The sequence below is a fragment of the Castor canadensis genome, chromosome 16, assembly GCF_047511655.1.
Source record: "Castor canadensis chromosome 16, mCasCan1.hap1v2, whole genome shotgun sequence".
Taxonomy (NCBI): domain Eukaryota; kingdom Metazoa; phylum Chordata; class Mammalia; order Rodentia; family Castoridae; genus Castor; species Castor canadensis.
In genome coordinates, this window is record NC_133401.1 from 56,568,151 (window position 1) to 56,579,513 (window position 11,363).

The following is an 11,363-nucleotide window of genomic DNA, read 5'->3' on the forward strand; positions in this document are numbered from 1 at the left end:
GTTAATATATAAGCTCTGAGCAATCCTAATAAAAATAACCAGCAAATTTTTCTGCAGCTGAACGAATTGACTATAAAGTTCTTTGGGAAGAACAACAAACCAGAAGAGTGAGGAAAATCATGGCAAACAAAGAAGAACAAAGAGGAGGGCTAAGCCCTAATAGATGCTAAACCACCTTAAGGCCACTATAATTGAAATGAATCCAAATAGGAAACTCAGAAAAAAACTTAATTGCATATGCAAATTTAATATATTATAAAGGCATCAGCTGAAATCAGTGGGAAAATAATGGACTTTTAAATAATGATATTCAGAAAATTAGAGTCATCTAAAAAAGATAAAATCGGACCCACTCCTCATGTCATTCACCAGAATAAATCCCAAATGGATAAGAAATGTAAATGTAAAAATAAAACCAGGCAAGCATTAGAAGCAAATATAGTTGAATTCCTCTGTAGTCTGGGAACAGAGAGACCATTTCTCACTATGATTCAAAATCCATACACAATAGGAATATATAGATAAATTGATTCTTTAAACATTGTTACATAGCAAAAGTGTTTCAACCAAAGGGAAAAGATAAATGACAAAATGGGAATAATATTTACAACTTATATCACAAAGTGTCCATATATCTAATATATAAATGAGCTTTCAAAATTAAAGAAGAAAAAGACCAGTAAGCCTACAGGAAAGCAGTGAATTGCACCAAAAATCCACAGAGGAAAAAAGCACAAGTAGTTATTAACCCTTTGAAGAACATTCAGACTGGCTCATAATAAGAAGAATGCAAATTAAAACTCTATGGGGCTATAATTTCCCATTTATTCAATTAGAAAAAAAGTTTAATAAATTCTCTGTTGGTGACTATCTAAAGAAACAGTCTCCCAAACTCTCCCGGTAAAATGCAAATGCATAATTGTATAATCTGTATGAAGGAGAATGTGACAACATCTGGCACAACTAAGTCACTCATCCTATTTTTAAAAAACACAACACAAAAATACACTGCTAAAATATGAAGAGATGTACATAAAAAGCCATTCATTGAAGAACTATTTGAGGTAGTAAAAGATTGGAAGCAACCTAAATGTCTATCCAAGGAAGGTTGGTTGAATAAACAATATATAGTACATTCATTAAATGGCAACATGACCAACCTATCTGGTTTGCCCAGGACACATGGAAATATCACTGCTGTAACTGGCAAACCAGAACAAGTTAGTGACTCTTACAATTGAGGGTTATGCAACTAATGAAGCAATATCTCTTACTGCTAGTGTGGACTGATCACCTGAACACATAGTTACACGAATAAAAGTGAGCTAGAGGAGAATATGTAGAGTTTATCTAAATACAGCATGAATACAACACACACATACCTGCTTAATTGACAAAATGAAGAATGGAAAATAAACTGTAGCTATTATTTTTAATTGCTATGTAAAGGGAAATGAAGGGAATAGAGTAGAAGATACAGGTATACGAACTAGACTTCCATGAATAAATCTTATTTTATGGATTTGATTTGGAAACTTGAATATATTCTATATAAATACAAAAACAAAACTAAATAACCAAAAGCAATTCCTGAAAACAAAAATTATGACTTCTGCTCTAGGTCATGGAAGATAACTGAGACTGGACCAACTCTTCCATCACAAAAAAACATGTAAAGTAACTGTTTTAAACGTGCAGCAGGCAATAGAGGACTGCGGCCCCGGAAAAGTTGTCTGGCTCACTACTTGGAGGCATTGGTGCAGACAGGGAACAGATCACAGACTCGAGTCCAAGGCTGCTGAGCAGCTGGAATTGCAGGGATTTTCGCATAGAAAGAGCTTTGAAATCTGTAGAGAGGTCTCCTTAAGTCTTTAGCCAAATGTAAAGAGTAAATGTGTAGGACTACATTCTGCAAAGCCTGTCAGAGAACAGCTTTCAAGAAACTGTGAGGCTCTTGGGGATATACCCAAAAGACTGTGACACAGGTTACTCCAGAGGCACCTGCACACCCATGTTTATTGCGGCACTATTCACAATAGCCAAGTTATGGAAACAGCCAAGATGCCCCACCACTGACGAATGGATTAAGAAAATGTGGTATCTATACACAATGGAATTTTATGCAGCCATGAAGAAGAATGAAATGTTATCATTTGCTGGTAAATGGATGGAATTGGAGAACATCATTCTGAGTGAGGTTAGCCTGGCCCAAAAGACCAAAAATCGTATGTTCTCCCTCATATGTGGACATTCGATCAAGGGCAAACACAACAATGGGATTGGACTTTGAGCACATGATAAAAGCGAGAGCACACAAGGGAGGGGTGAGGATAGGTAAGACACCTAAAAAATTAGCTAACATTTGTTGCCCTTAACGCATGGTTGAGATAAGGATAGCTATACAGGGCATTGACTCACATTGATTTCCTGTGTGTGTGTGTTACCTTCTAGGTTATGAATAATAAAAGAAAAAGAAACTGTGAGGTGAAAGCAGATTCCAGAAGTCACAATACTGGGACACACACAAAATCTGATCACTCAGAGTGATCAGAGAGACTTACTAAAAACCCTAGATACTTGACCGAGATCCCAGGAAAGCCACACCTTAGGGTATACAACTAGTCAAGTTCCAGCTTAGGGACCACTCTAGGCACACCCTCACAAAACTTTAAAGGACTAAGCCTTTAATAGATCAAGTTGATTCACTAGTAAATTAACTGTCTGACACAAAAAATCACAACTCTTTAAGGGAAGACACTAAATTCAGACTCTGAATAATATAGCATCCACACTAACTGTCATACCAGCAAAAGTTATTATACATGTGATCCACAAGAAGAAGCCATAACCAAGGAAAATAAATTACCAAGAGAAACATACAGAGACAATGAAATGTGTGATTATAAATATGTTTTAATTATTTCAAGGAAAAGCTGTATATAATGATTGAACCTGTGGAGGAACATCAGTAGAGACGTGGAAACTTAAAATAATGGAAATTCTAGAACTGAAAAGTATAATATCTGAAATGAAAGATTCACTGGCTAGGCTGAACAACAGACTGGATACTCAGAAGAAAAGATCAGTGGCCTTGAAGTTATGACAATAGAATCAGTCCAAAGTAAAGAATAGAAAGGAAAAAGGAGCCAGGCACCAGTGGCTCACACCTGTAATTCTAGCTACTCAGAAGGTAGAGACCAGGACAATCGTGGTTCAAAGCTAGCCCAGGCAGATAGTTCGCAAGACCCTATCTCAAAAATACCCATCACAGAAAAAGGACTGATGTAGTGGCCCAAGGTGGAGGCCCTGAGTTCAAACCCCAGTGCTGAAAAAAAAAAAAAGAAAAAAGGACAAAACCCCAAAAGCAGACAGTGTCAATGACTGTTGGGATAATATCAAACAGTCTATCAAGTAATTAGAGTTTCAGAAGTACAGTTGAGCAGGAAGGAAAAAATATTTGAAGAAATAATACTCAATTTTTTTTAAAGTGATGGAAAATAGTCTACTGATTCCAATAGCTCGATAAACCCCAAGCAGGATAAACGGAGCATATTAGTATATCATGGTCAAATTGCTTAAACCAAAATTACAAAAAACATCTTAAAAGCAGCCAGAGCCAAAAGATGCATTACAAACTGAAAAACATTGAAAAGCCATCTGCTTTTTATTAGCCACAATGTAAGCAAGAAGAAAATGTAATGTCATCTTGAAAGTGCTGAGAGAAGGGACATAAGGCAAAACCTGTCAACCTAGAATTGTATATCCAGAGAAATATCCTTCAAAAATATAGGCAAAATAAAGACATTTTCAGAAAAACAAAAGTTCAAAGGATTTGTCATCAGTGGAACTGCACTTCAGATGAAACACAGATCTGGCTGAAGAAATGAAGACAACTAAAATATTAAATATATAGGTAATAAAAAGCTTTTTCCTAAGTGTGTGCGGTGGTGCACTAGTGAGGCTGAAGTAGGAGGATCATGAGTTCAAAGCCAGCCTGGGCTAAATAGTGAAAAACCATCTTAAAAAAAAACAAGAAGAAAAAAAAAGGCTTTCCACATTGTTCCTTAAGTTTTTAAAAATATAATAGGTGCTTTAAAGCAAAAGCAATAATGTTATATGGAATTTTCAGCATACATGGAAATAAAACGTACAATAAGAAAAGATGGGTAGGTCTAAGTAGGAATAAACTATTATGAATTTCTTGCATTACGTGAGTTGATACAATATTAATTCCAAGTGGACTGTGATGGGTTAATAATATATATATATAGTTTCCATAAATCAGTCACCAAATACAAAACAAGGAGAAATAGAGAAAGCCACCAGAGGAGATGAAATGGAATATTAAAAATAATTCAAAGACATGCAGAAAGGATGCAAAAAAGGAACAAAGAGCATATCAAGAAAGATAAGGCAAACAGTAAGATGGCAGACTCAAAGCTAAAAATATCAATAATTTCATGACTTGCCATTACATTTAAATAGACTAAACACTCCAAAAATCCAAGGTAGAATTTTTCAGACTGGATAATAAAGCAAGACCCAGTTATATGGTATCATCAAGAAATGCTTTTTAAATATAAAGGCACCGATGCGATTAAAAGTAAATGAACGTGAAAAGACATACTATGTAAATAGTAAGCATAAGAAGCCTGAAATAGGAAATAGTTTCTTGGATAGGACACAGAAAGCACTAACCATGAAACAAATATTGATAAATTAATCCTCTTAAAATGAAAAAGTCTGCTCTTCAAAAGACATCATTAAAGAATGAAAAGGCAAGCCATAATCAGAATGTAGTCACAAACCGTATGTCTAACAAAGGACTTTAATCCAAAATGCGTAAAGAACTCTAATAACTAACCCTTTCCAAAAGATAATAATCAAAAGACAATTCCAATCTTTAAGTAGGCAAAAGCACACAAATACTCTTGTCAGGGATTTTCTTTTTTTTTCTGGGAAGTAAGATTTTAAATTTGTTTTTGATTTTCTTTTCTCTTCTTTCTTTTTTTTTTCAAGATGTTCTTTGAACTTTTCTGATATAGATTTTTTTCATGGGCAGGTATCATTTCTACAAACACCTAGTGACTTTAAAAAAAAGAGAGAGAGAAAGGAAAAGAAAAGAGAGAAACAGAAGAAGGAGAAGGGAGAGGAAGAAAGGAGGAGAGAGAAAGAAGAAAAGATCAATCCCTTGGTGCCCCAACCCTGCCTCCTGACACACACGCACACCCTCAACAGCACAGGGACCTGAAAGGCAGCTGGACTGGCTCCAGGTGTGTATCGTCCAAGCAACCCAACAGTGCCCTGCTGAGTCCCTCTCTCCGAGGATGGCTAATCCTACTGCACCATGGCTCAGGCCCAGAGCAAACTCTTCTTTTTTTTTTTTTTTTTTGTTTTTAGTTCACATCTTTTATTAATCCATTCACAATTACTTGTCTTCTGGTTTATTGAAGCAGTAAGTCAGACAACACTTGCCACAGTAGTGTCTGTCGAAGTGGCTAGCCATAAAAACTCCAGCACCACATTCATCTGAAGGACACTCACGGCGAAGGCGACTAATTTTGCCATTTTCATCAACCTTATAATATTTCAGGACGGCCAACTTAACCTTTTTTCTCTTATGCTTATTCTTCTTGGGAGCGGTGTAGGACTTCTTCCTTTTCTTAGCACCACCAGGAAGTCTCAACACAAGATGAAGGGTGGACTCCTTTTGAATGGTGTAGTCTGACAAAGTACGTCCATCTTCCAGTTGCTTACCAGCAAAGATCAGTCTTTGCTGATCCGGAGGAATTCCTTCCTTATCCTGGATCTTGGCCTTGACATTTTCTATAGTATCCGAGAGTTCAACCTCGAGCGTGATGGTCTTCCCAGTAAGGGTTTTTTTAGAAAATCTGCATTTTGGCGGCGGTTCCACCGCAGGTGGCGGATCGGAAAGGAAGAGTGCAGCGCCGGCCTCCCGGGTTTCCTGGCTGAAGGCCGCAAACTGTTCTTGAGAGGCTGGTTTTGAACTTCAGAGTAATAGGTAAAGGAGGCACTGTTCTATGAGCCTCCCCACACAGACGCTCACTCTGCAGGTACCAAGCTGCCTTTAACTCACCTGTACGAGAGTTCCACGGGCATCCCTGGGAAGTATGGACAGAAAACAAAGGCGCGTAGACGAGGCCAATCCATGCATGGCCTGGTGACACACTCAGCCAGGACGCTTGTGAAGACCTCTTCATCCTCTCAGAAGGGCACTCCGGAGCTCAGCAGGCAGCAGGATGCACAGGACGTAAGATAGAGGGATAGCTGGAACTCAGTGAGCGAGACCCAGTGCCTCTTGTCCTAGATGGCGCAGGGTACCATGCTCCCACCCTTGGCTTCCTAGTATGTTCTGCTTCACCCACACGCTGCTTCAAGACCGAGAATTCATTGCCAAGGTCTAAAATTGAAAGTTTTTAACATTAAATGTTGATTTTTTTAGTCTGGCATGGGGGCACACAACTGTAATCCCAGCCCTCAGGAGGCTGAGGCAGGAAGATGGTGAGTTCAAGGACAGCCTGGGCTACACAATGAGACCCTGTCTCAAAAACAAAAACAAAAACAAAATAAGAAAAATTGATTTTCTGGTTTTGCTTGGAAATTCTGGGAAATGGCATCTTTTAGGCTCATCTTCCCACCAGGAACAATCGGCTGGAGCTGAGTGTTAGCTTCCACTTTAAGGTCCATGCCTGCCTACTTGCACTCATCTTTTCACTCTCCTGGGTTACCCAGGCATATGCCTCTGTTACTCCTCATGTGTGATAATGTCTTTACTCCTTCTACAAACCTGTGATGCAGAAACTATGCCCATTGTATGGAAGAGGAAGCAGAGGCTCAGAGAGGTTAAGTGACCTGCCTAAGATCACACAGCTTTAAATGGCAAAGCAAAGATTCAGCCTCTGCTGTTAGACTCTCTGCCCGTGGCAAGAAGTAAGGTCACAGAACTAGGAATTAGCATACTGTCTCCCACCATGCTAGCTGTGGCCCCCTTAAGATTCCTTCTCCCAGGATGAAGAGGTCCTCAGCCTAGGACAATCCTGACCCCACTAGGGGATACTTGGCCTCAGACGAGTATGAAGCAACAGAAGTCCAGGAGAGTCCTCTGCCTATAACAGAAGGTGAAAGAATTTAAGGTTTGTAGTCTGTGCTGAGACCTTTGCTACCTGAGGGAAGGAGGTGAGCCTCCCCTGAGCAGGAGGGGCACATTGTCCTGTCCCTATCTCCATCCTTGAAGTGAGCAATTTATCTTTCTTTCTGTCTTTTATGTCAGGGTTTCATTTAAAGCTTCCTTTGGGCAAAAGGGGATTTTGCTGCTCAAAAATAACTCAGAAAAAGTAAACATTTTGGATTTTGTGTCAAATAGCCCAAGACATATTTTCTGGTGGCTAAAAAAGCTATCACCAGGAGCCACCGAGAAGTCCTGTGGGCGCACCGGCCAGCTTCTTATCTTTAGCTGGCAGGAGGGTTCTCCTGCTACCTTATCTGCCCTCCCTCTCTGCTCACCCTACCCCATCCCCGCCACTTATCCCCCGCACTTCCCTATCCACTCTCCCTCTCTGTCCACCCCCACATGCCTTCTGAAATAGAATCGGCCCTCCCAGGACTCCACGCAGGGCCCAGAATTCGTGTGGATTTGCATAAAAAGCTTCGCTGAATGAGCTGCACAAGATTCACTGGATGCAGGTGAGATTCAGTCCCCACAGGCAATGATTTTCTCCTTGAATTTCATTTTCCCTTGAGACGCCAACATTCACTTCTCTAGCTCTCTCCTTCCACCAGGCCTGTGCTGTCTTCCTGTGCTCTTATTCTTCCACATCACAGACACTCGCACACATGTGCACACACACACACACACACACACCCCGCAACAAGCCATAAGTCACTGAGAACATGATTGTGCAGTCTCCTTCCCAGATGGACCCAGAGTTGGAGTCTGGTCTGTAGCAAAGACCAGCTGGGATGAGCTAGAGAAGCTCCACCCTCACTTTCCCAGGAAGCACAGGACATTTTCTTGGGCATGGCTGTGTCGCCTCCAAGGAGACATCCATCAGCCACCACCCTATGTTTCTGAACCCTGCAGGAGACCTGATGCCAGCCAAGCATGGGACCTCTGAGGAAGCCACCCCCCCACACACACACTCCCCACCTGTTCCTGGGTTGCAACTCAATGCTAGGCAAAGACCATCTGACATAGTGTAACCCTATATTGTCACCACCCTGTGCATGAGGAGTGACTCCAGTGGGAAGGAGTGTGGCCTCACCCTGGAGGTGGGGACCCTCCCTGCAGCCCCCAGGCTGACCTGGAGGTGCCTGTGGCCAAGACTTTCTCCTTTACCAAAATACACAGGGGCTTCCTGAACTTCCTTCTGCATGAGGCCCTGCCTTTTGTAATCCATGTGTACCTCTGTCAGATTTTAGCAAGAATCCTGCTGAGTGAGTTTGTAACCAGAGCTCCCACCCTCAAGATCTGATCTGCTTCCTCCTTTGCTGCCATCCCCAAATGATGTCTGGTCCCTCTGGCTTGCCTTCTGCGGAATCCCCTTTATCCCTGCCATTTCCTCTTGGTCATTTTTCATCCACTGACCTCACCCTGCTCCATGGCTATGAATTCCCCCTTTTCCTTATATTCAGAGCTAAGCCTAGTCTCTCACCTGTTATAAAACCCCACCCATCTCGAACAAAGTCTGCCTTTCCATCTTTAATGAATGTCAGAATCATTTTTACTTTAACTCTTGCCATATGGATCAGAGTCCTGCCAAGACACCTAGGTGTAGCTCTGACCTTGGACACTGAGGATGGGATAAATGAGCTTCCTGCCTCACCAACCTGTATCTTACTTTTCCCAGCTGGGCCAGGCATTCAGGCTGCTACCAGAGGCTTCCTGCTGGCTAAAGCTCCAAGTCCACTTCTCCCTTCTGGACTGGAACCTCCATACTTCTCCTCTCCTTCCATATGGCCACCTCTTATCCTCATCCAGCCCAGTCTGCCCTGTCCCTGGTGTCTTCTCTTCCATCAGTCCTCACACAGCCCATGGCCATGTTCACTCTGCCCCAGCAGCGTTAACTACACAATAACCAATGCTCACTAAGCACCTGTTGTGTTCCAGCTATTGCTATTCACTTCATTTAATTTTTACAGCCCCACACAGTAAGTCTTATTATTAGCCCTATTGTAAAGGAGGAAACTGAGGATCACAAAGATAAAAGCAACCTACTCAAGTCCAAACAATTTGCAAGTGGCAAAGCCGTGCTTCACACCCAAGTCTCTTCTGTGTTTCATACCCTGTATCCTTACTTGGCATTATGTATTATTCATTTGGTTATTGTCCTCTCGAATATAGACTTCCTAAGGGCAAGGACTGTCTTATTCATCACTTCCTATGTTGGTACCTGCTACATAATCGATGCTCAATAAATATTTGTTAAATGAACAAGTGAATCAATGACAAAATCTATACATATTTTTTAAGATTATTTTTTAATACTTCAAGTAGCAATACTCATGGTTAAGAAAATATCAAGAAGTATAAAAAGGTATGATGACATTTAAGTCTCCTTCCTAGACACCCAGTTCCCTTCCTCTAAGGTTTGGAGGACTTTAGTTATCCTTCCAGAGATATTCCGATATTCTATGCATGTGCATCTTGTAAAGCACATATGGATATGGATTTCTATGGAGATATATAGATGTATAAACCATCTTGAAACTTGATTTTTTTTCCATTTTATATGCCTTGGGAATGTTGAAATGCTGTGTTCACGTGCGGATTCTGTCCCCCTAAAAGTTCTTAACCATCACATAGGTCCCAGAACAGTCCGGGAGACCTTTTCAGGCTAGGTGAGTAAATTGAATGAGCTGCCATCACTGAATGACCCAGATTAGTGGGGCAGGAAGGGACCTTTGAGATGTCTGGTTAAACTCCGACGTGCTCCAAACGGAGAAATTGAGGTGGGGTAGCGGTAGTGAGGATAGACATTCCTGGAGTCACATAGGGAGTTAATTTAGATCAAGGACTAGAAGGAGGCTTCTGGAATCCTTGGCCAGGCTCCCACTGCCCTGGTGTCCTTTCTGCTTGGCAAGATCCAAAAGCGATCCCAGCCAGCTCCCAGCAGGAGAGGGCTTTCTTGGGTTTTGTCAATGGCAGTGCCCTCCCGGCAGGCTGTTTCGTTTGGTCCCAGAAGATTGGATTAGCACTGCCTGTCTGCATTGAGCTGGTAGATTAAAGCGCCCACCAAAAGGGACCCTGGGCCTCGCACTGTGCTCTCAGCGCAGCTTCCACTCTGGCATCTAGGACGTCCTGAGCCTAGGGGAGCTTCCAGGAAATCTCTACCTTCCCTGCTAGGTGGCAGAATAGAGGACACGTGGGGGAACAGCATCCAGAGGCAAAGCTGGGAGTGTGAACTGAGGGGAAAGGATTCTCTGTTGGGGTAAACGCCCTTGTCTGCTGATGGCTCCATCCCCATCCTTCAGCTTAACTTTCCTCACACGGCGTATATACGCACGCACAAGTACCCACGCTGTAAGCTGTGTCAGGACAGGAACCCGCGCACCTTCTTTACTATGATTCCCTGGTGCCTAGCACAATGCCTGATAGATTAGATGCCCGATTAATATTTACTGAAGTAATCAATACAATCATGCCCATATATCATTCCTACACGCATGGACACACGTGTTACACTCCCTCAATCTAGATTCCTGTTTAACCCACTCCCAATCCTTCAACCACTCTTTTCCTTCACTGTTCCTGAGGGTCCAGCTTCCTCCAGGAACCTTTAAGAGGTCGGGCCTAGGCAGGCACCAGTAGCTCAAGTCTATAATCCTAGCTACTCAAAAGGCAGAGATCACGAGGATCGTAGTGCGAAGTCAGCCCTTGAGAAATAGTTTGTGAGACCCTATTTAGCAAACATGAACCCTGAGTTCAAACTCCAGTACTGCAAGGCTACCTCATGGTCTTGGTCTGTCCTGTATGGGACCTTTTACCTTTCTGCTTCTTTGCCATATTGTGATACATTAAAAGGAGCCCTCACCAGTGCTCAAACAGATGAGGCCACCCAATTTGGACTTTCAACCTCCAAAACAATGAGCTAAATAAGCCTTTCTTTATAAATTATCCAGCCTTGGGTATATTGTAACAGCCACCTAAAATAGTTATGATTTATTAACCACTCACTTGTTAAACCGCACAAGCATTGAGTACCGTGTGTATTATCTTACTTACTTACTCCACAGCACAGTCCTGTGAGCTAACCCACTTTACAGATGAACTGAGGCTAAGGCCCCAAGCCTCATAAAAATTTTCTTTGTTTTTTCTTTTTAATTTTTTTTTTGTCATAGCAAGT

General features: G+C 41.8%; 1 protein-coding gene across 1 annotated transcript; it reads right to left on the reverse strand.

Moving 5' to 3' along the window:
* Window positions 1–5,371: 5,371 nt before the first annotated feature.
* LOC109690268 (ubiquitin-ribosomal protein eS31 fusion protein-like) lies at window positions 5,372–6,221 on the reverse strand. Its single transcript, XM_074057392.1, has 2 exons — window positions 6,098–6,221; window positions 5,372–5,997 (listed from the first exon to the last, which is right to left on the reverse strand). Exons 1-2 carry the CDS (start codon window positions 6,219–6,221, stop codon window positions 5,429–5,431), a joined length of 693 nt encoding a protein of 230 aa, XP_073913493.1. The 3' UTR covers window positions 5,372–5,428.
* Between the last annotated feature and the right edge of the window lie 5,142 nt (window positions 6,222–11,363).